Source organism: Sturnus vulgaris, chromosome 6 (assembly GCF_052056855.1).
Source record: "Sturnus vulgaris isolate bStuVul1 chromosome 6, bStuVul1.hap1, whole genome shotgun sequence".
In the NCBI taxonomy this organism is placed as follows: domain Eukaryota; kingdom Metazoa; phylum Chordata; class Aves; order Passeriformes; family Sturnidae; genus Sturnus; species Sturnus vulgaris.
The window spans coordinates 25244843-25269501 of NC_142248.1; the positions used below are offsets into that span (position 1 = coordinate 25244843).

Consider the following 24659-nt stretch of genomic DNA (forward strand, 5'->3'; position numbering starts at 1 on the left):
GTTCTTTCAGGCTCAAAGGTAAACAGTGCAGCAGTCTCCGATGTATCCTCTCCAGCTGGATCCTCAGAGTTTCCCTCCAGGACACAGTGATACCCAATAGGAGTCGCGATGAGTTTGCTGGGACTTGGACAAAACTTCTTACAGCTCCACCCATCCCTCAGGATCCTACACCTACATCTGAGGGCTGACATAAGTCAGCAGCTAAACTCACTGCTGCAGGGTGTTGCCAAGGCCAGGAATGTGCATGGGTAGAGAAAGGGATCAAAGAACATCTGTGCAGGGCTGTCTCATCTGGGTGTTTCATAACTATGATTAGGATGCAACCTCCACTTCAGTTGTCCTTAAGGCAAGCGCTTTCTGGAGGCTGTGTGAGGGAAGGAGCATTCCGTCCATGCCCTGTTTCCTGTACTGCCTCCTAAAATAGCCTTCCACTCTGCAATGGAGAAGAGCTACTGAGAAAGGGGAATCTTTGATCAAGCACATCATATGTTGACAAGGGTGAAAGCTTTGAAGGGCCCAGGTCTTGCCATGTGAATGGGATACAGTGGGGATGAGTGGCCTGAGTCTCTGCAGCCTGCTCTCCCTGCAGTACACCTGCCAGCATGACAATTTTGTGACAAAGCCAAGGTGTCATGAAAATATATAGGCATGTCCTTCCATAATGGAATGGGATGGCCATTGGGGAGCTCCATGCAGAGATGGGAGAGAATCTTGGGAGAACTCCACTCCCTCTGCCCAGGACAGCCTGTTCCTCCTGCAGTCAAAGGAGAGGACATGAAGTCCTTGGGGAGGCCACAGGGCAGACAAATGTGGAGGTGTCTTACCCCCCTTACAGGAAGAGACAGAGTGATGAGAAAAGGAAGTGTTCAGCCATGCACAGGGTAGGTTGGAGGGGCAGGGAAACTGGGAGCAGCAAGCTTTACCTTCACACTGTCCTCTGGGGCCCATGGCAAAGCCCTCCTTGCACTGGCAGTGGTAGGAGCCAGGTGTGTTGATGCATCGCTGTCCTCGGCAGATAGAAGGCTGCTCACATTCATCTCGGTCTGGCAACACACAGGGAGACAGTCCTGAGTCTTCCCACACCAGTGTCAGGAAGACTGGATGCAGGAGAGGACCTGCTCCCCCTGCAGCTGGCTCTACCCGAGGGATCTGTGCTGGGGCCCTCCTCTATCCCCCACCTGCCCTAGTATCCCCCTAGCCATGAAGCAGTGATCAGGGCTGGCATCACAGACTCCTGCCTGGATCATCATGGGCAAAGTCCAATCCCTGAGCAAGCAGGAGAGAGTGATTCCCATGGATCAAGCTGTCTATGGGCTGGCCTGTGGGAAGGGAGGATATGCAGGTGTGCATGTGTGTGCATGAGTATGTGCACATTCATGAGAGATCGTGAGGGTGAGAGAACAAAGAGGCCCTGGAGAGATGGCAGCCCCGTGCCAGGGGAACACTACTTACCCTCACAGGTTTGCTTGCCCATTGAGACAGCCAGGGTGTATCCAGAGTAGCAGAGGCAGAAATAGGAGCCCACACTATTGATGCAGCGACCTTTTCCAGCACAAGGGTCTTTCAGACACTCATCTTCATCTATGACCAGGCAGGGAAGGAAGACTGGCAGTCACCACCTGCAGCTGCTGGCAGCCAGCCCCGCAGTGCAGCAGGTGGGCAGGGCCTCAGCAGAACTGCCAGAAGATCTTCCCCTGATGGCCAGAAGGACTGAATGGGCTGCTGAGGCCCAGAAGGCTGAGCAGTCAAACCATCAATTGTCAACCTACCAATGCAGTTGAGGCGGCTGGGGTCCAAGGTGTAACCAGGGTGGCACAAGCAGCTGTATCCCTCTGGGGTCAGAACACAAGTTCCAGCTCCACAGGAAAGGGGTGAGGAGGCACAGCCACTGACCCCTGCGAGGAGAGAGCACAGGGCTGGGAGCAGCACCAAAGTGTACATGGAATCTAGTGTCCCCAGCACTGTATCAGGAGGCTGTTTTTTCCCTTCTTGGAGAGTGATACTGAGCCTGCTCCTCTCCTTCTTCAGGCAGCCTGCACCTCGGGCTCCTGTGGCCTGAGCTGGCATGCCCCAGTGCCATATATTGCTCACCTGCACTGCAGCCCCATGCCTTGAACTAGAACTAGCAGCAGAGCCTGATGGCATTCCTTTTGGGGTGACAGCAAGGCCCCCTCACCTCGCTAAGCTGAGGGGCAGGGCTCCCCCACCCTGCTAAGCCGAGCATAGGCAGCAGGGAAGGGGCAGTGAGGCACCACACACCCCTGGGCATAAAGCCAGCCGGGAGAGTGAGGGGGCAGCCCAACCCCAAACAAAAGGCTATTGAGGAAGATGCATTCCTCAGCAAGGTGCCTTGGCCAGGCCTGCTCCCCAAGGTGCTCCAGCCCCCGGCGCAGGGCAGGGGCCACACTCCCAGACACTTAAGCAACCCTGGAACAACAGTACCCTTGTTTCCGGCGCAGTAAACAAGCCGCCCCGGGAGCCACATGGCTCCCCCAGCGCTCCCCCTTCCCGATGAGTCAGCGCAGCCACGGGAGGGGCGCGGGGCCAAAGCACCGGAGCGGGTGCGTGATTCTCCTCCTCGGCAGCCACTGCTGCGCCCCGCAAGGGAGCTGCTGGCAGGGAAGGGCTCAGGGATACAAGCACTTGGTTCCTCATACAGGTTTGCTCCTGTGACTCCCCAGGACTGGCAGCAGCTGGACCCAAACGAGGACAAGAGTGGCAGGTCAGGGACTTTCCTTTGGTAAGTCAACGGAGGCATTTGGGCAGACAAACAGACTGGTTAAGGGAGAGAGCCTTGGGCAGAGCTTAAGACATGATTTCGCTGTAGGACCAGGCAAAGAGAGGCAGGAAGTCCCCTAGACTATGGACATACACACACACCTGCTGGCACCTGTGTTGGAGCAGCAGCATCCCAGGTGGTAGTGGGGCCAGGCTGTCGAGGACCATGCCAGAACTCCTCTTCCTCTTCTGTGGAAGGAGAAGAGAAATAAGTCAAGCTACCTGATCCCAAGTAGAGATGCCTACCCAAGATTTACCTGTGCTGGCTGTCCTGGCAACCACAGCACTAAAAGAGATCATAGGAAAAGGCTGCAGGCTAGTTGCAGCAACTACCGTCTTTCTAACACAGCCTCCTTCACCTAGCTGGATATTCATCACCTCCCCACATTCTTATAGCCCCACATCAGCCACCCAGTGTGATAGGGGTCCTCCATGCTGCCCACAGCCAGCCCAGCCAGGAGCCTGTCCTGCCCAGCACTGGGGCCTGCCTAGCAGAGAATGCAGCTCCCAGTCTCCCCACTTTCCTCACTGCCCCGTTCTCTTCTCCTCAAGTACCCTGCCCTTCCACCAGCCTGGCACTCACCTCTGCGCACGGCAGGCTCTGCAGTGGCATCAGCAGTTCCCTGAGGGACAGAAACATAGGATTCTTTTGCATGGAACTAGGATGCAGCACCTCTGTGACATTTTCCCACCCACCTCCTGGTTCCTCTTTCTCCCCAAGACTGCCATCCTAGGAGGAGAAGCTGCTCCAGCTAGGTGCATTTGGCAGGGCCACTCTGTCCTGAGCACGTCATCCTGGGCAAAACACAGCTTCAGACCATGCCTCGAGGGCCACCCACAGAGGGGCTGAGCCTGTACACTGTGCAGTGAGACCAGGGCACTGCTACCAGGCAGGCACCTCCTCAAGGTGGCCAGGAAGGTCATCCAGGCATGGTAAATATTGCCACTGTCACCAGCAGCTCTGGAGGGCTGAGGACAGCTGCTGCTTTGACCTGCTTCAGCAGTGCTTCCTTATCAGAAGGGTGCTTTGTGCTAGAAGCCCTTTCTCAGCATCCCCTCCAGGCAAACCTATGGCTGCCAAAGGAAATGCTGGAGCATAACCTGAGTCCTGAGTCTTTGCTCTGTGCAGCCTTCCACAACGGATGAAGAAAACAGGCAGGAACAATATAAGCTCCAGACTTCACATTTGGAAGCTTTGGTTCAAATTTCTGCCCTGTCTTGAGATTTCTCACATGTACTTGAGCCAAGCCATGTTTATGTTCATGTTTATGAAGCAGTGACAATGGCAGTGCTGTCCCTTCCCTCAGAGGTGCTGCATATGTCTGAGGGATGAGCTGATATAGCAAGAGGGCACAGAGATGCTCAGGAGAGATATGGCTGAACCTCTACTGACAGCAGGAATCAAGAGGCACACATTTTTCAAGTGAGACTCAAATAAAGAAACACAGCCCTAGGAGAGCCTAGCAGAAAATCAGTCCCCAGGCTGCTTCCATCAGACAGGATGAATTCACACAGCCAGTGTTGGAGACCCCTGCCCTGACTGCTCCAGTGCTCCAGTTTCTGCTGCACCCATCTCAACACAGGGAGAGCTGGCTATGTGCTGGGCTTGAGCAGGACACTGGGCTCCATGAGAGAAGCATGCCCAAAGTTGACTTACAGCAGTTCCTCTTATCCTGCTGCCCACTAGCCCTACAACCAGACCAGGCTGGCAGTGAGTGCCCACACCTCAGCTATGTAAGTACAGCTGATGTTAACTGAAGTTAGTAAAAGCAGAGCAAACTTGAATATGCAGCATAAACCAGAATTTCAAGCCAAAATTATCCTTAATATCTTTTTATAGTGGGATAGATCTTTGCTGTAATTCACCATTTTGCTCTTTAGGACTGAGTCCATCCTGGATAATCCCTCCTGTCTAGAGCTTCAATCCCTGCGAGATGCAGTGTAGACATGGCCGGAGCCATAACTCACATACCTGTCTGTTTGAGCAGTGAAAGAGTGTAAGCAGGAGTAGAATAGAATGTTTTGGGTTGGAAATGACCTTAAAGATCATCTAGTTCCACCCCACTGCCATGGGCAGGGAGACCTTCTACTAGACCAGGTTGCTCAAAGCCCCATCCAGTTTGGTCTTGAAAACATCCAGGGCTGGGGCATCCACAGCTTCTCTGGGCAGTCTGTTCCAGTGTCTTACCACCCTCACAGTAAAGACTCTCTTCTTAATATCTAATCTAAATCTCCCCTCTTTTAGTTAATTTGTATGACAACTCCCTTCCAGCCCATCCAGCTACCACAGGTGCACCGAACTGTAGCAAGACAAACCTTACTCACCTGCACAGCAGGAGAAATTTCACCTAGAAAAGGAAACAGTGCATAGTGAGTAGAGAGAAGACAGATAGGTATCCTCCTCAAACCCTGACTGCCCTAACTTTACCCCACCTCTAAGATCTGCCATTTGTCTGCAAGAGTTTGTTCCCAAAGCCAACACACCTGGATTCCTGGCACTGTGCAGACCCCAGGAACTTCTGCTCCAGCAAGTACTGGCACAAGCAGTTGGTCACACTGCCCTCCAGCTGGGCTGGATAGAAGCCCAAGGACTGGAGTGCTAGGCTTGCCATGCAGGCCTAAGGTCCTGGTGGAGGCAGCCTGACCAGTCAACACCAACTGCAAAGATGCAGTTGCAGGAGTCTGAAACACTCAACCTTCTCTCCAAAGGCTTGAAGACCTAGTGCCTCATGCCTCAGGAACACTACAGTCATACAGATGTAGGGAGCCCTTTTCAGCCAGAGGTCTATCTATGGTATGTGGCAGGACCTGAGAAGTTTTCCACCCTTGCTAGGAGCCCAGGTGAAGCAGCTTTAAGCAGTAGACCCCACACTACCCTGTCTTGCTGAGGTGCCAGGGTAGGGGAATGCCTCCAGGATGCTGCCACGCAGGCTGTCCTGTAGTTGCTGTCTCCTCGCTGTCCAGTCCAAAGTCCAGTTGCTGTTCTCCCCTTGCTCTTCTAAGCTGAGGGGCAGCTCTTCTGTCTCTGCCTTCCTCATTGACAGTCGGATATCAGAGCTGGAGTAGGTGTAGCCATGTCCTGCTGGGCAAATTTCCTTGAAGGCCTCTGTGAAGGAAAGTCAAATCAAAACTTTAGAAAGCAGAGTTTGGAGGCTGGTGGAGGGATCACCTGGCTTACCATACCCAGACATGATAGTGGGACAGTGCAATAAAGGAGTGAAGATGGACAGGCATGTATGTGAATGTGGGTGCCATTTTCTCCAATCCTATAATTTTCTGTAATTTCTAAGGGTTAACTTCTTATAGAAACACATCTGAGCTGCAGTGGGTGGATGCTTCAAGCAGAAAGAAAGTGCTCACAGAGCAGGGTGGGTTTCTCACAGGCATTCCCAGACCTCCGAAATGAAATCGCTTTCCATGGTCAGTACTGCTACAAAAAATCATGCCACAGGAAGGTCCAAACTGCCAAGGGAGCAGATAAAAGCAAACCCAGAGCACCTTGGCACTGAGAACTCTGCACATCACTCAAGATACTCTGCACAAACCATCTGAACATTTTTCCCGTCGCTGAGGATTTTTGTGCTTTCCCTTCCACCCAATCCCATGCTGAGATACTCAAACTCATCCTCACCTGTCTTTCTTCCCAGCAAAAGATGTAGGAGAGAAAAGGGCTGTTGAATAAAGCCAGGCACAGACATGGCTGTGTTCTCCCTCTAGTATAGAGTGGTTTCCCATCAGGGACTTCTCCATCTTCCCAGTATTATCCAGGTCTGCTTCCTGGGCTCTGTACCCATCTCACAGGACAGCATTTGCACTGCTCAGCTCTGGGTCCTGCAGCTGTCTGCGTTCAGGCAAACCCAAGCCCCAGTAAAATCAGAGGAAAGCTGAAGCAGGCCCATCTCACCTGAGCCGGGCATGGGGCACTCCTCGCAGTTGTCACCCCACCCCTTGCCGACGCGGCTGCAGCAGCAGATCTGCTGGGTGATGCGGTGTGACAGGGGGAAGGTGCACACGCCTCCGGCTGCCGAGCGGTAACACAGCCCCTGCTCCATCGACACCGCTTTGTCCGCTGAAACACAACAGCCCTGTCAGCACCGGAGCTGCCCCAGCTCTCCAAAGAGGGAATGTGAGACACTCAGCTCTCCTCCTTGGCTCTTTCTCTGCTTGTGCCTCCCAGCTTGCCCAAGGGCTGCCCTGTCTTTTTTCCAGAACACCCCCTGGCCATCAACCATTGAGCCTTTCTCTCAACAGTGTCATCCCCAAGAAAATCCATGTGGGAGTTCTCTCATCCCGGGTAGCTGGGTCCTCTGCTGCCACACCACATGCACATTCCCTTCATCCTCTGCAGGGACGATGCAATGTCCATGGAGAATGATAATGCACGACTGGGACCCATTCTGCACACAAGTGCAGAACAGCCCGACTCAGGTATGCTCAAAGGAGATACAAAACACACTGTAGCTTCCACTCAGGCATGGGATCCTGCTCAGGTCCCTCCCCAGACTGAGGGGTTCCCTGGAGCACTTACAGATGCAATGGCTACGGGATGGGTCTAGCATGCTTCCAGGCTTGCAGGTACAACGGAAGCTGCCACGAGTGTTCACACATTCAGCATCTTTGCAGAGGCCCTGCATCAAGCATTCATTGATATCTGTGGAAAGAAGAGAACCTTGTGAGATGTGAAGAAGCTGGGGGTGACCTAAATTCCCTATCCAGTGCCTCCCATTCAGGTGCTGTGAACCAAAGGGGCCTCAGCTGGGCTGGTGTCCAAGGCAGCCTCTACACCAAGCAGCACAGTGGGGACCTCTGTGGTGACAGGAGTCCCATATCTGCAGAGCTTGCTTGCTGCAGCTGCAGGATGGCTTGTGGATGACTGCTCTGCTTTTTGGTCCTTTGGAAAACAGATGTGGCCTCTACAGTGAGCCACTCTGCCAGGGTCACTATTATGGTTGTTTGCAAGCCAGGAATGGTGAGTCGTGTCCTTTCTCACTATTCCTGGTACAGCTTGCTTAGAGCTATCATCCACAGAGTATCCTTGTTGAAAAACTCAGTGCCAGTATGCAGGGAGGGCATTGACGGGTCCCATCCAGAGGCAGAGGGGTGGTGGGGCAGGCTGTGGCTCACTGCACCTTCTTCTAAGAACAAGGTGAGCAAGTGGGAAGTCACCAAGTTCAAGCCCTGCCTCAAGTTCTGCCTCTGCCCCTTACTCCACACTCATCAGACACAGTCTTTGGGAAGGAAGCTGGCTTTATCCTAAGGAAACACCATTGGGCTCATCCGTTTGGCCTGCAGTAAAGGCTTTCCTACAGCACCATGTAAAAATGCATGAGCTAAGCCAGAGAAGACAGGGATTGGCAAAAAGCTTCTGTCAGGGTCCTCCACCAGTCACAGTTCTTTAACAATAGCCTGCAAAGCCAGGTAGTCTCCCCTCCTACCTGGGCTGGCAAAAGAAGGCCCCATGTTGCCTCTCCTATATCTGTCCACCAAATTTCTCACTCTGGGCCCTGAAGTGAGATGCTAGGGCTTCATGACATTCTGCTGCAACAGTAGAGAGTTGTCTGACGGACAACTTCTCCAGTCCAGCTTACAATGGAGCATCAGAGGCACAAATCTTGGTTCATGCTTTTTCCTGTGCAAAAACATCTTCCTAGCCAAATCCACACTGTCATCTCCCTCTGCTCCTCCCGATCCACAGGGAACAGAAATCCAGAGCAGGCACTGCACATCTCTGCTTTCTGACATGAGTCCCTCCAGCTGCTTTGTTCCTCCAACTCGTACTTGATGTCTCTGGGTAGCTCCTCATAATCACAGCACTGTCTGTGGCCACATAAGGGATGAGATCTGAACTGAATAGTTGTTGTGTTGTTAAAAGTTCCCCCTCAGGACAATGTGGGGAGGTTGAATCATTAATTAAGTAAGCATGGTGGAAAGTCCCAGCTAAAAGAGATGAGTCATTGGATTGCCAGCCCTGGGTTTGCTGCCTGCTGCATCTGTGAGATGACACCTCTCAGCTTATCAAGGATCACAAGAAGGGAACAATAAAATTCCTCTTTAGTCAGAGCACAGAAAAACACAAGCAGTGTAGGTCCAAGAAATGTCAAATAAACATGAACCAGAGAGAAAAGGGAGAGATGGTGCCTTCCTCATATGGAACTGAGGAGTATTTTTGCACTCACATTTAAGAGCATAAATACAGGTCCTTACTGGTTCTGTAGGACTTAACTAGGGGAGTTTTCTTGTACTGGCCCAACTGTGTGCTCACTGTGCTTATCAGCTGAGTCATGTAGTCCTGTGTTACCTGGTTTTCTTTCATTCTTGATGAAAACATGTAGATTTTTATAAGTCATGTTCTTCCCAGAGCTATACCAGGGATTTAGATAAATGTATTTGGTGTAGATAATTTCAACTCTGACAGTGGATGTGAGAAGGAGGAGACAGATGAAGCAGCATCCTTACCTTGGCAGTGGCTCTGGTTCAGCCTTTTATATCCCTGGGGACATTCCACCTGTCCATTCTCAATCACGGGGTGTGCTGGAAAAAAAAGCAAACAGTGTGGGACACTGGCAGTAGAACCAGCCACCAGTGTCCTCCCTTCTCTGCCTTCTTTCCAGAGAGGAAAAGGTCCCTAGACTTGGGTGGGCTTCTGATGACTCCCAGGGCAGAGGGAAAGGTAAGAGCAGCCACGTGTGTCTTCTACTTCGGGGCAAGTGCCAAACTGGTGACCCAGAGGTGCTGCCTGTGCCTCATATCTATCACTATGTCACTTTGTCTCCTTCTAGGTCAGTTTGGATAGCCAGGTGGCACATGACAAGGGGAATCAGAATGAAAGGAATAGCTGAGGTCTTTGACGAGTTGCTGAAATAACAGCTCAGGCCCTGTTTATTACATTTCTTTTTTATAGTGCATGTGATTTCCTGCCCCAATCCCTCTCATCAAAGAAAAATTCAGATTTCTGCTTAAAATAATCTTGTGGGTTTCAAAATGTTCTATAACACGCACAATTAAACCTCTCCAAATTTTTTAAAGGCAAGTAAAATATGGCTGATAAATTCCTAGGAAGTCAAATTTAGGCACTGAATTTTGGAGCAAGGAAAAGCAAATCTGAGTGGATGGGCTGGGAAGTGAGTAAGCATGGGATGGGGTAGGAAGAAGGGTACTTTGTCTAGGGTTGAGATTTTCCCAGGATGAGGTTTCTTCTTAATATTCTGGATCTTTTGCCTGAGAACAAGGAGTGCACACAACAGCTAAGTGACTGCCCAGCCATATTCCAACCACTCTTAATTTCTCCTGACTGGCATTAGTAGCTCAGTCCTTGGTGTCATACACAGAAAGCCCTCCATGGCAATAGTCGTATCGAGAGTCTGGCAGATTCCTTACACATTGCAGCTTTCAAGAACCAGGGACAAATTGAGACCATCCTTACAGCAGGAGAAGCTTGGCTAGAACCTGCAAAGTTTAAGGCCACAAATAAAGCCTGCAAAGTTTAAGAACACATTCTGTGGCCAGAGAGCAGGCATGTCCATAACTCTTTGTCCTGAACACTTGAACTCTATAAAGCAATTTAAGGCCATTCTAGGACAGTTCTTGAAAGGCAAAAGTTAGAGACCAGCCTCCTAAGATAAAGGTGCTTAGGAAATAAAACACAGGAGAACATGTCATTAGCAGCCTGTACCAGGAAGAAGAATAGAAAACCTGTTTTTCTCAGGTATATTAAATGAAGCTACAAGGTTTTCCATGTGTACAATGATCCTCAGCAGCTGAGTGATTGACAAAGACAAAAAAATCTATTTACCCCCTTCAACAGTTTAGTCACGAATTGTAGGCAGCAGGTGCTAACAAATATCTGGATGTTAGGGATGAGGGAGGTCCTGGTGATACTGGAAATCCCTAGGTACCTTTTCAATCTTCTGGGAAGGTAAAAAACCCTCTGGTATATGGGCTCCAGGCTCAATACCCTAGTGGGATTTCAGGTCCTCCACCCCATAGCTTGTGGGCTTGGGGCTGCCGACAGGCATTAACTGTGCTTGGAAGCATCTCTCATCCTCAGCACAATGTGATAACAGACACTCAAATGAAGCACCATTGTTGTGTGCAAGCTCTCTGAGCGGAAGCCAAGCGTGCTGGAGATCAAAGAGTGATGACGTGTCAGAGTCATGCTCCCCCTCTGAAAAGCCTTTGCAGAGAAACAGATTCTGCAGCATCCCTCCAACAGATGTTGCAGGGGAGAAGGCAAGGTAGAAAATGCCAGTGGTGGGCAAATGAGTTGCACGTCTGTGCCACCTTAGCACTTATAAAACTCCAATTTTCAGAAACCTCACAACTTCAGCAAATCACTTGTGAAGCTACAGACGGATGTTTTAACTCTGAAAAGAAGCCCATGTTCCCTGGAAAGAATAATTGTATGGTAACGTGAGCAGATATCTCTGTACCAAGGGGGGAACCAAGAGAGTTTTGAAGTATTGGATGGAGGCTGCTCTCTTTCTGCCAGGACCTGTCCACAAGGGAAGATAGTGTGTAGCTGCAGGAGGATATAAGCTATTAACTCTCAGCTTTGTGCGTGGTTTCTTGAGTAGAGGACTATTTCCTTCTACAAGCTCAGATGTTGCTGAATGACAACAGAGACGGCCAAAACCTCCTGAAAAAAACCAGCCTAGGAACACCTAGGTTTCCTGCAAAGGGGATAAGCATCCAACCTTCTCTCATGCACCAGGTAGGAGGCTGTTCCTCTGGAACCCACTGAAAGTAAAAAGCTAAACTGATGATCAGAGAGGGCAGAAATCTGTCGCCTCCAGAGCTGAAGAGGCCCCAGTCTCCTGTCTGTCTACACTTTCTCCATCCCAGAGCCTGAGGCTAGGGATGGAGCAGCTGAGTTGCATCTGTCAGGCAGACAGATTTCAGGCTTGCTGAGGGCAGGGAGCCCTGGTTCTTGATTCAAGAGTGTGATTTCAGAACCTTGCCTCTTGGGCACTTCAGCCTGAGGACACTGTGCCAAACCAATGTGGTCACCAGGTAGCCGCACATTAGGAGTCCCTCCTGGCTCTCCTCATTGCTTCCTCCAGCTCTCTGCAAGCTCTGCAGGCACTGAGCATCCCTGTCAGGGCTGGGCTCATGCAAAGGAGCATGCATGCAATAAGCTCACAGGCTCAGAAAGAAGGCGAGTGCGAAGCAGTCACAGCCCGGGTCTCCCACCAGCATCTTTGTCCCCAGCTAGAAAAATACTCAAGTAGATCATAATATGAAAGGAAATTAATACATGGAAACTGGGCAGAGGGATTTTGTCACCTAGCAGGATGATCTTTAAGCAATTAGGCTAATTTTTCATCACTTCCCAGGAGAAGAGACTTTACCCAACGGCTCTTGCTCCCCAAAGACTATCCAGAGAAGCTCAGACACCGGGGAAGTGGAAAACTTTTTCTAGTGCTGGTAGCCACAAGAGTGTGAAGTGAAACAATGTTTGTTGGATGAGATATTGCATTGCATTAGTCCATACAATATCACTCTGTTAAAAGGGGAAGAAGCAAGCCTGTGGTCAGATGAGAAGTGAGGAAATGCCCATTTCCTGAAAGCTAGCCCATTTATTTTGACTCTTTCCATCTACCATACTAAAGACATCAACTCACTGGGAAACCTTGAGGGTAGCTGTGGTGCCTCTGCTAGTCCTAGGTTTTCCAGCACATAGGAGGCAAAAGGAGCCAGAGTGAATGGTTTCATAACACCTGGAGAAACAGGGGTGGTAGACTCAGTCAAGCTTTAGCCTGGTTTAGTGTGAAGCAGAGAAGATCAGCCTCCACTGCAGAGAGGACCTGAGCTCACTGGCAGAAGAGCAGAGCAGCTCGGACCCCAAAGCAGCCTCCAGAGATGTATTTGAGATGCCACACCAAGAAGTAGGCTGTGGCTGTGGGGATTGGCTGAGTTCTAAGGCCAAATGGACACGAGGGAAAGAGGCAAATCCTTCTGTCCAGGTCTGTCATGACTGCTCTCCTCTGGATGGTGTGTTGTAAGGAGGCTCCAGCAAGTCTTTCTGCAATGCCCCTACAAGGCTTATGGGTAGTGGTGGGGAGGGTATGCACCAGTGCTACATGTGAGATACAAAACTGTGTCCTCTGGTCTACTCATGATCAGTAAAGATCTTGAAGGAGCAAAAGGTGCTTGAAGGAAAAAGACTCTGATAATTCCTTTTTGCCATTTGGTGTTTTAACAGAGAGATCCTCATTCTGCTCCCAATGTGGCTTCCAACTCCAATAAGATACCTTGTACCTAAAAATCCCCAGTTTTGTAAAACTGCTGCTGTGTGCTGCTACCACAATGTTGTATGTGAATGATGAGTAAAACAAGCACTATGCAGAACAAAGCAGTCCTGAAAATGCTCTGCTTTCCCAGGTTAAGCATTGCTTTCTGTGATACTGGCACAGCCTTGCAGAGGTTTCAGCTTCTTTCCCCACCTCCAGCCTTTCCTTACTATTCTGCACAGATTCCCCGTGGCACATGGTAACAGTGGCCTCCATAGCCCTCTTCCCGTATATCCAGGAATTCTTTCTCCTGTATCCTACCCCATCTGTTCACAGGAGCAGGCCAGGGGGTTGATTTTCAAGGGGCTTCCTGTGGCTGTTTAAATGCCTGCAGGCGCAGTGCAGAGGAGCGTGAGGCTTGCAGAGCCACTTGGCGTTTCTGACGATGACAGCTCCATGGGTGAGCTGCCACCCCTCTCACAGTGGGAGGTCTGTTAGGGGAGTGCTGCAGATGCCAAGCCAGACATCACAGGATCCAACTTTCCATTGAAATTCAGACTTCTCTCTAGGACAAAAAACTTGAAAAAACACGTGGAGTGGGAATAAAAACAAAACAATAGCCTTCAAAGACTTGTTTCTTAATGCAGTTAAAACCCATAGGAGAAGAGAAAACAGCCCAGGAAGATCTGCAGCGAGCACAATGAGTGCGTGCACAGCTCAGCCCATGCTCAGGCTGAGTGTAGCTGGAAGTAAGGGACAAGGGGCACTGAAAAATCAGGACCTGGAAAATGCAGGTTTACTTCTGCACCCAGAAAGTCTGCCGTTTGCACAGAAGAGTGAGACTTGTAGCTTCTGGCAGTACTGGAGACAGTGTCCACTGACATGGGTGTTCTCCTGGAATGCTGCTGGTTCCAGAGGTGTGTGGTCTCACACAGACAGGGAGGAGGTAGAAGAGCAAGGCTGTAATCCCCTCTGGGCAGAACTGTCTGCTACCAGTTTCCTTTATCCCCATGTGCCGGAGAAGGGCCAAGGCTTTGGGAAAACCAGTGTCCAAATCCACACCTGCCGTGGGGTATGTGTCGACCTGTAGCTCCAGTCTTGTTGGGTTTAATTTCCACAGATCATCTCTTAATATTGTTCCAACATGTTCTTTTCACAGACCACTGTATCCTTCAGAATAACACATGATCTGGCAGGTAAGCAAGAGGAGCTCTGCCCAGCAGTGTACCTGCTACTAGCCCTGCACCCTGAGCTTGCCACTGGACAGGACATTGCTTCAGTGCAGGTTCCTCACCAGCACCGCTCAACTACCATGCTGGTTCCTAAGCTCCCTTTCAGCCACATCCTAGTGTCTCTACTTCAGCTGCTTCATCAGCCTCTAATTCCCTTTTCCTACTATCAGTCTTCTCCAGGTTTTACTTTCCAGCTTCTGTTTGCCTCTACCCTTCTGTTCTAGCTTTTCAGTGTGTGCTGCATTACTTTCTCCAAGTACTAAAGACACAGGAGGGTAGGAAGGTATCACCACCTGACTTATCCTACCTTGCAACACAACACATTTCATCCACCAAATTCTGGCCAGAGCTGAAGGACTGCAGCTGCATCGCAGCATGGTGGTGTCCTGCCACCCTCCAGGGTCCTGCCTCTGGCTCATCTCTTTCTTTCATGGATCAGGCAACAGCCATCCTTTGCTCCAACAGCTCATGGAGCAAGCTCTTGGCTCTCCCCCTTCTCCCAGGGCTGTCTCTGACATATCATGGGGGTGCTATCTTTAGTTCTCACTTGCAACAGCAAGTTCTCGCTCAACAGCAGCTCCCAGGAACTTCTTCTATAGCCTGCTGGAGCACCCATCTCTGCGCCCACTTCTCTGAAGACACTTAACAATGTACAGCCCCCCAGCAGCAAACCACACAGCCCGAGCATGACCTAAGGAAATATACAAGACTAAAGTAACACTCACTACAGAGACTCCTGGCCAGGTCAACTCTTAATTTTGAACTCAGTTTTTAACATGGTCTCATTAGGATGCAGACAAAGCATTTGAGTGCCTTGGCTTTTCTTATGCTGAGCAAAACATAAAAAATAGCGAAGATTGGTCATGGTAAGTTTGCTCGGACAGATGCCTGCCTCCTATTCTTCTTCTCTGATGTCTTTCTGCACACAAACACGTACCAAACATGAAAGCTGCAGACGATGGAGACATCCGGACATATCCAGACTCTACTAACAATCAGTGTCTCGGGCAGACAGTCAATCCAAACAAGTTCCCCATTTGTCTAGCTCTTGCCTGGCTGCACTTCTGTACGTTTGTAAGTGTTTACACTTAACTAGCTTCTGCCATTTCTGTCTCTAGTTGCTGGAATTAAATTCCCAATGCTGTCAAGTCTGCTCTGGTGCATGCTTCCCCGGGTAACATGAGAGCAAGGAGTTCTCTCTGAAGATCACAGTGTTAAGAAGAAAGTTGGAAACATACACTGGACATGTTATCTCTGTGCACGAGACACCAGATCACTGAACTACAACCCAGTGACTTCGGGTGAGCACAACACAGGCCAGCAAGATCAGAAGGCAGAAGGAATGTGAGTGTGGGATGTGGTCTACAGGCAGGAAGTACATGGAACAATGCCTTCACACTGGCATGGAACTGGAAATCCTGGCAGAAAAGGCACAAGGCAATGAGAGGTCACAGTGCTTGGCAGCTCTGTTAAAGAAGCAAGGTCACTGAGAAAGAACTGTTTCGCTGACTCCACTCTAGGGTCAGCTATCTTGTGTATGAAGACAACATGCCAGAGAAAGGCATGCCATTCACCTGGCTTCTCACTCCACAACACCTGGGCTCTCTTAGGGTGCCTCCATCATGTGTCTGCTTTACAGCTCCTTGCACCGGAGGTGGCCAAAGCAGGAAGATACTTCTATACCATTGAACAGGATGAAAATGGCTCCTTCAACGAGCCTGAACTCCTGCCAAAATCACAAGAGCCATTAAGTCTTCAAGGAGGAACTTTATCACCCACAGCCAGAGAAAATTTCTTGTGTCACAGGAATGCAAAAGACCCACATGGATATATTTTTCATATCCCTGGAATGAATCTGAAAACAAAGCCAGACAAGCAACTGTCCATTCAGTGAAGACCAACAGTGACAATTTGCCTTAAGTTGCAACTGGTCCTGGGACACAGAGCATGTGTTGAGCTGTGAACTGTAGAGCCTGCTGGCAGCTAGGAGTCATTTCTTAAGTGCATTTGGTCTACTGGCTGGCTGACTAAAAGGAGTCCATGGGGTGTTTTGTGTCTGTTTTCACATCTTAGAAGCCTGTGATTAGACACATTTTGAAGCTCTAAGTCAGCCGAGAAAATCACTGCTGCAGCTCTGGCTGCATTCTCTGCAGTCACCTTGCATCCTGGCATGGAGAAGGAGAAAGGAGGTGCAGAGTTTTTGCAGCAATCTGCAGGCTAACTGAAGTATTAAGCAGCCCCCCTGCTTTCTAGTGGAGGGATCACAGACAGACAGGTGAGAAACAGGGAGACTGCTGTGGAATGGGGAAGAGAAAGCCATGACTGGGGTTGTGAAGGTCAGGGACAAAGAAGAGGGGCTGAGGCCTGTGTGGGGCATTTCCTTGTCTGTAGTGAACCTGCAGAACCCTGCACCCCCACACCACATATGCCCAAGACTTTTTTGGGGCTGGCACATGGCTGAGGGTAGGTAAGCAGCAGCAAGGCCAAGGCCACAGCACAGCCATGCAGCTTGGGAAGATGACAGCAATCAGAGCTCCCAAGATCTGGACTGGGTTCCAGGATGCTGACAACCTCGTCTGTGATTGCAAGGAATTTGGCTCCAGTCAGCCCTACCCCTGGCTGAGGGGGAATCGAATTGAGGGAGGATAATGAGAGGCAAATTCAGCTCTCGGGAAAGTGTGTGTAAGCAAGCAGGAAAACCTCTGAGCAGAGCTAGAACTCACCAACACCACACTTGCAAAACCTGCCACTTTGGATATCTACATTCTATTCAGGAGTCCAAAGTCTCCCAAACCATGGGGTCTGTTTTCCGTAGTTCTTTGATCCAGTGAAGTGATGTGACTGAGCAGGCAGGCAGCAGTAAAAGAGGGCAGGCAGGCAAGCAGACAGGCAGAGAAGAGGTGAGCAGCTCCCTGCCCACATTCCACTAGGTGAGTACACCTTGCCCTGCACCACACCCAGTCAGCCCTGGATGCTGGAACCATTGTGCCCACGGGTCTGCCTCCTCTCCAGCCAGGAGTGGAGAGACCTCTCCACCACAACACAGGATGGGACTGTGGTGCAAGGGGCCATGCTCATCATGAAGCACCCTGAGCAGAGCAGATGAGGAATCCCCATCTCCTGCTAGATCAGTCTGTCCAGCTCCCAAATGCAGCAGAAAAAGAGCTGGACGCCCATGCCCCTGGAACGGACCCCGGGTGTGCTCCTGCCAATTGTTTGATGTAGTGTTATTTCCAGAGCCCCTGCCAAACCCGTGTTGGGCCCAGAGCAAGCTCGTAACTCTATAGGGCCAAGTCTGCAGCCTCCTCCTCCAACCTAGAACTGCACCTCCTAAAACCACAGCTGCTTTTTTCCTGTTTCTCCCTCTGAATGGGGCTAGCATGATGGGAATGGTTGGCCACATGAGCTTGGGACCAGCACCCAATCCAGTGCACTGTTCCCTGGTGGGCTGGGGCAGCAGTTGGCATGACCCTGTACTCACCTGGGACATGCTGCCCATCCCTGAGGACCCTGGGCCAAGGAAAGCCGTGTATCACAACCCACAGCTCTACTGCCTGCCTTGGCTACACAGGCAGCCAAATAATTTTTGCTCACTGAGGGTGCAGGCTGTCCCTCATGTTGTCCTAGCTCCTGGCCAGCAGCAGTACTCACCTGGCCGGGGGGGACAGGCCAGACACTGGTCCACGCCCCAAAAGAGCCCCACACTGCCACAGCAATCCTCCAGCTTGGTTAGCCCTGGCAGGGGGTTGGTGCACTGCAGAGAGAGAAGCAGATCAGGCTTCTGTGGGATGCAGAGGAATCATATGCCCAGCTGGTAGGGCAGCTACCAGGGAACAACTGAGCCAGCACAGGGAACAACTGTCTGGGGTCAGAGGCTGGCATGGCCCTCTTGGCACAGCTTCCCACTGGGACACAGCAGGACCAGGGATGAGGATTAAGATAGTAGAAAGTTGTGCGGACAGAACCTCCCTTGACTGCACCCTTCAAAGGGGAAGGGGCCATCAAACAGAGCAGAGATGAACCAGAGATGATGTCACCTGACAAAGGCCCAGAATCAGCCCCTTGCCTGGCTGATTAGCCTGTGAAATGGGTGCACCACTCCAGCCCGGCAGGGAGCTTGTTGTCAGGCACCTTCCTCTGCTGAATGAAGTCTCTCTTTCCCCCCCACTCTCAGCAAGGCCCTCTGGATTACAGGCTTCCCCATTAGAGCAGAGCTGCTGGGCCCACAGGCTGGAGCTGGCGCTGGTCCAGGCACGCGTGGCCGCCTGCCCAGCACTCACATACCGATCGGCTCGGCTGTGGCTGAGCGGGGAGAGGCAGACACTCCCCACAAAACTGCTCACCCTCTCCCAGGCACGGCAGCAGCCCAGCTGGGTGAGGTGTGAGGATAGCAAGGGTACCCCCTGCCGCCCCTAGAGCGCCTCTTACAGCCTCTCCAGGCATCCATGAACATCTCCGTGCATCATCATCCTCTGCTCCTATGGTCGCAGCACTGCCATCTCCCCACAGAGAAGCAGGGCTTTTGCAGCCCCAGCTTCTGATCTCCTCTATTTTTGCACTAGAGAATGGCTAAGAATATTTCCTGCTAGAAACTACTTGGGAGTGACTGAAGGGATGGGAAGGGAATTGGGAGCAGCACCCCCCGAAACGGCTGGGGAGCAGTGGGGATGGGGCTGAGTCCCAGACTGCCAGGCTGGGTGTCTCTCTGAGCATGAACTGCTCTGGGGGAGCTCACAGGTGTTCCTGTGGGTGCCAAAAGCTTCCAATGCTTTTCCAGTGACGCAAGAAAAACATATGGGGAAAGACAAAATAAGAAATTACGATGACTGTGGGACAAGGGTGAGAAAGTCCCTCACGTGCATTTGCTTCCCAAGCCCCAGTCGAGCTCTCCAGGAAGGCATCGTTCCATGGAAATCAGACTTCCATTTATCGTCTGAGAGGGAAAGGAATTTTCCTATGTTTTATACGTTTCCTACAATAATCGCAGAGCGTGGCTGTAAATGTTGCTATAAATAGGGCACCCTTTTAAAACCAGACTGTATGTGAAAGCCATCAAGTCTGGGCTGTGCTGCCCCAGGGCACAGCCTGGTCAGGGCAAGGCAGTGAGGTCTCTGTGTTGGATCAAAGCAAGGAATTTTTTCTTCCCAAGCACTAACACGTTGCTGCCTGTGCCCATGGCACATGCATGATGCCCATGCTGACGCTGAACAGCTTCACAGAATAAAGCCACCTGCTACACCCTCAAAGCCAATGCTCCCCTACCCCAGAATAAGAAATACACCAGTGCTTGGAGATGACCTCTTACCTGCCCATGGAGAGCCTCCCGAAAGCACCTTCCCAGCAGCCCTGGAGCTCTCTGCTGCTGCTGTCTGCTCTCAGTGGCAATGCTGTTGCCATTCCCATGGGCATAGGTATACCAGGGCACAGCAGCCAGCTGAGGCACCAGCACTGCCTCCACACTGTTCTCCTCCGACGCCTCTGCATCACCTCGTACCCTGGCCACCTGGTGAATTTGCACTATGGCTTCTGGAGGGTGGTTGATGTGGACGTTCACGAGAGAAGGGTTTAGGGAAGCTGGAAGATGAGTTTACACCACATTTGTCACAATCTGGCAGCAATTTGGCACCCCAAGAGTATCATCATGAACAAAGTCACATGGGAGGAGAGGTAGAGTGAGCCCACCAAGAAATCTAGAGGAAGACTGTATCTAAGAGAAAATATTTCTCTGGCCTAAAATGAGGACAAAACCTCCACAAGAAACTAGGGAAACCTCCTGTCTAACAACCTGGCCTGAAACAGCAAGCATAAAGAGGTTGTGGCCTCCTCAGTCCTGTTAAAAAAGATCTGAGGAGCACACAAGTAGGAGTAAAATGTGGGGTCTGGAGCCATTGGCCATGCTCACCCAGCTGGTTGGACAAGGGCAGGGTATATGTGGAGTGCCTCATGGAGCTTCCAGCTGGGGTCTTTGGGGCTCTTCCTCCTTGCTTCTTTTCCAAAGAGGGAGCTGGCAGGTGGCAAAACTTCCCTGTAGAGTTGGAGGGGCACCAGCATTCATCCCGGCCCACACAGCGCCCTCCATTCAGGCAGGGGATCTGACAGAAGTCTGCAAGGCAAAGAGAGGTCTGCTTAGAGGAGGAGCTGAGACACTTGCTCTAGCCAAGGGCAGCTGGAGGACACCAGGCAGCTGCACCTGGACAGCACTAGCTCCATGACATCCCAAGGACCAGGTGCAGCACTGGGCTGGAGTCAGCACTTGCAGCCTGGAGGCAGGCTGGGGTCCCTGCTGGGCAACACCATCTTCCCCAAGCTCTGCTCTCAAATGGAGTCATGGCTTGAAGAAAATAAACCCTCCCTTGGACTCTGGGGCCACAGCCAGGCTGGGGCACCCATGTCCTGGGGGGCTGCCAAGGTGGAGTTGCTGACACAGCAGGATCTCTTGGAGTGGGTCAGGAGCTATGGCAGCCATGTGTAGCCAAGTCTGCCCAATTTTTTCACTTCTGCATCTCCCCCTCCCCACTTGGCAGGGTTTTTACTCCTAGCCCAGAAGGGAACTCAGCAGGATGGGAGAGGCAGACAGAGAGAACAGGCAGAGAGCCACATCCTCAGAGCCTGTCTCACATCCAGCCCTGGCCCTGCCAACAGTTCATGTGGGAGAAGTGTGGAGTGGGATAAAAGAATCAGGAGCAATTCATCTGCACAGGCTGAGAAAAAGCATCCACAGATGAAACCAAAGTCATGTCTTTTCTGACCTCATCAGGTGCTTGGAACAACCCAGCACATCTCAATGTGAACTACATTCATGTAACGCATGGGATTCCTTGACAGATTATCCTGACTCATTTCAGTGTGAGATGAGACACTGCTGCTCCACATTCCTGGATGGCTTGTCAGGTTCATCCCAGGGGATGAACACCCATCCTGTTTCAAGTTCATTTGCTCATGCCCAGCACCCTGTTTAGGGAGAGGAGACATATTTTTTAATTGAGACCTAGGCTGTGAATACAATTTTCCATCAGTGTCCACAACAGCAATACTTTTCATTCTCTCAGTGTTAGAAGAATTTGAGAGATACAGAGGCACTCAGAGGACAAGTCCCAACAAGTCCAGCATGTTGCTCCCACCAGTTGGCTCCAAGACAATGTGACCAACCCACAGCTGGATATCCCAGTGACTTGATGAGAAATCCCAATGGCTCTGAAAGGTGAGCAGTGTTTTCAGCAAGCCCTGTTTATAAGAACAGTTTGCAACCTGCAGCCAGCTCTCCTGGCTGCCATGTGAGTGAAAGGAGAGAATAGGAGGAAATTAGGTGATGAAAGTCAGCCCCGAGACTGGATGCCAACTAAAGCAGTGAGCTGGCTCTGAGAATAAGGGGGTGGTGAGGCTTGGCTGCAGGCCTGACTCAAACACATACATCCCCTCTACCCGGGGTGAGATGGAAACAGAATCTGCTTGCCCAGGAAAGAGAGCAATGAGGCAAAGTCTGTCTTCCTCCCCCACAGAGAAAGCCCCAAAGACCCCAGAAGACATCTTCCAAGGCACTGAGGGAAGCCACAGCTTCCCCTCCCTACAGCAGCCCAAGCCATCAGTCTGTAGAGTCAGGAAAAGCAGGAAGAGCAGAGTGGGGAAACACACAAGAAAGTGGGCGTAGGACACAGGGGTGCTCACAGATGCGGAAGCCAGATTTGGGATCATGGTCATGCCCCCCTTGGCTATAGAGAGTGGTGGTGTCTCCTTTCTCGCAGCTGTTGTAGCAGCGCCCACTCTGGCACGTCTGTTTGCAGATGGTGGGTGTGAAGACAATTTTTATCTTCCTAATCTTCTCTGTCAGGTTGGCCCCTATGAAAGAAAAAGAGTGCTAAGTGGAAACAGCATCTCCAGGCCACGAGAGCTGTTATTCACAGCTCACCTCCAAAACATTCCCAGTGCAAAGAGGGGTCTATGTGCCTCCCCAAGGTGGTGGAGTCACCATCCCTGGAGGTGTTTAAGAAAAGACTGGCTGTGGCACTCAGTGTCACGGCCTAGCTGGCAAGGTGGCATTACGTCATTGATTTGACTCGATAACCTTAAAGATCTTTTCCAACCTAGCTCTTTGGGACTTGTGGAAAATGGTCAACAAACAGAACTCTTGTATAACCAGCTGGCTTGACACCTGAGCCTTCCATCCTACCCCAATGGGACAGTGCTGCCCTTGCTGCGCTCACCCTCCTCCCCATTCTAATACCCACTTTCAGATTACAGCTTCAACCAGGTTCATGGCCCTACTCATAGGGGCTGAGGTGCTTCAGGAGGGAACCAAGCTACAGAAGATAACCAGCATCTGTCCTAGCTGGGAAAGCATTGAGGCCCAGCATCTACATGCCCCAGCAGCCTGGCCTAAGTCCTGCTCATGTCAGAAGGCATCAAGGCAGCAGCCAAATGGAAGAAATAGATGCTGGTTGCACAATCTGACCTTGAGAGCTGCTGGGAGTAAACTGGGAGACACCATCCCTACAGACTGAGACAGTTACCCTTCAGGGCAGTGTGCTGGAGTGATGTTCAACATCTCTGAGATGCAATTGTCATATTCCCTGGCTCCTGTCTCAAGCCATCAGCATTTTGCTTCCCTTATGTGTCCTCCTTCAGTAGCCCCCTTTCTTTGCCAAGTCCAGCAATGCTCATGCTTCCCTTTTCATTCCACTGAGCAGCACTGTCCTTGGGAGTCCACGGTTTCTTGGGGACACTCAGTCAAAATGTCCTTTCCCATGCACTTTCCCATGACCCCAACAAGAAGCCCCAAAATAATGATGGCCCTGCAGGCCTTACCCTTTGCAGACAAGGTGTGCTCCTGGGAAACAGCATGTGGGCCAGAGCTGCTCTGCTCGTGTCCATTCCCATTGGGGAGTGCATTAGAGGTGAGCTGGCCATTGCTGGCTGGGTAACGCCGGACAGTCCTTGATGACCCTGTGTGCTGAGGGGAAACAGGAGAGCCAATTCTGCTCTGAATCCTGCAGAAGAGAAAAAATGAATATGCCTCATAAATGACTGCACTGACCCACAGTGCCTGTCCACCAATGTACTTTGCAGCAACCTTCACTGCCAAGCTGCCTGAGCCACCACTTGGACATAGAGATTTGCCTACCTGAGCAGGATCCTACCCCTCCCCTACTTTCAGTCATCACCATGGCACACTGTTTTCCTCTAGGAACCCATGTTCTGAGCCTGGCAGGACACAGTATTCACCAAGACACTCTCTCTGTACCATCACACCAGGCTGTCTTTCCACAGTGATGCTTCAGCTGCTTTGAAGAACCTCTGCCTGCCCATCATCCTCAAGGTCTGTTCCTTGACCACAGCAAACATAGCAGCTCCAAATACACTTGTTCTTATGGTGGAAGTTTTCTTAGGACCTGCCTTCCCAGCCCCAAACCAGCAATAAAAGCCCAATAAGACAGTCAGAGAAGAGGTAAGACCAAGCAAATTCACAAAACTTGGCCCATGAGGGTCACAAACAAGAGAGAATAACCAACAACTCAAGTCTGCAAGAGCAGTTACAGCTTTCTGCACTAACTACATTTATAGTTTTTGATACTCTCGGGGGACTAAGCACAGAGAAGCCATCCAGCTCTCAAGGTCACACTTCATACACACTCTTTTATAAAGCCACGTAGACCACAAGCCAAAGCTCTTTGTGTTAAATATCTTGATCTACTGCATTTGTTCCTATTTCCTTTTACTGACTGCAGCACTAAGCCTCCAAGAGGGTGCTCTGCTTTCCAACAAAAGTATCTCACACTCACCTGCATCACCTGCAAGAAAAAAGATTTAGTACAGCCAAGGGCCAAAATAGGTTGGCTGCCCACATGTTCCTTGGGTTTCTTTAAAAGTCCCAGACTTGGATGCCTCTGTAACTGAACTTAAGTACTGACAACTCTTCTGCACACTCTGTCCAACACCTCCATCTACGTGGCTGAGGCAAAGAGTGGCACTTCCCACTGAAGTGCCCAGAGAGGTCTATCCCATTCTGTGTTTTTTACCATCTTCCCTGTCACAGTCAGCACAGGAGATGTGTTAGTGTCTACAGGGAAGCAAATTTCTAAACCAAACAGGACTGGATGATTCAATGAGAATTGGCTGACAGCAGCTCGGCCTTGCAGACATTCCTTGGATAGTTTGGAATAACAATAAGATCTGGGGAGATGGAAAGGGAGCTCATGCTGTGCTGATATTCAAGCAGGTCAAGAACAACACACAAGGTAACTGTCAGCCAATGAGCCCAAAATCAGCCCTGAACAATGGAAAAGATGACACACAGGTCAATTAATTGGGAACTAAACAAAAGGAATACAAAGTGACATCAAGTCAAGGAGGTCTGTGAAGAACCTTGTCAAAGGAGTCCATTTTCATAATTTGATAGAATTAGACACATGCACACCAACAAGCT

The 24659-nt window shown here is 50.8% G+C and overlaps 1 protein-coding gene across 1 annotated transcript in view; it reads right to left on the reverse strand.

Annotated features, from left to right (window-relative positions):
* LTBP2 (latent transforming growth factor beta binding protein 2) overlaps positions 1-24659 on the reverse strand; it is a 68768-nt gene that overhangs the window by 13624 nt on the left and 30485 nt on the right. Inside the window, exons 4-18 of the mRNA XM_088167336.1 lie at positions 23042-23223; positions 21905-22075; positions 20142-20342; positions 19545-19813; positions 17891-17993; positions 9235-9309; positions 7307-7429; positions 6683-6847; positions 5654-5884; positions 5104-5126; positions 3362-3401; positions 2881-2967; positions 1770-1895; positions 1453-1581; positions 924-1043 (exon numbers count right to left, since the gene is read on the reverse strand). Coding sequence (XP_088023462.1) covers positions 924-1043; positions 1453-1581; positions 1770-1895; positions 2881-2967; positions 3362-3401; positions 5104-5126; positions 5654-5884; positions 6683-6847; positions 7307-7429; positions 9235-9309; positions 17891-17993; positions 19545-19813; positions 20142-20342; positions 21905-22075; positions 23042-23223 — 2045 coding nt within the window. The remainder of the gene's footprint in view (positions 1-923; positions 1044-1452; positions 1582-1769; positions 1896-2880; positions 2968-3361; positions 3402-5103; positions 5127-5653; positions 5885-6682; positions 6848-7306; positions 7430-9234; positions 9310-17890; positions 17994-19544; positions 19814-20141; positions 20343-21904; positions 22076-23041; positions 23224-24659) is intronic.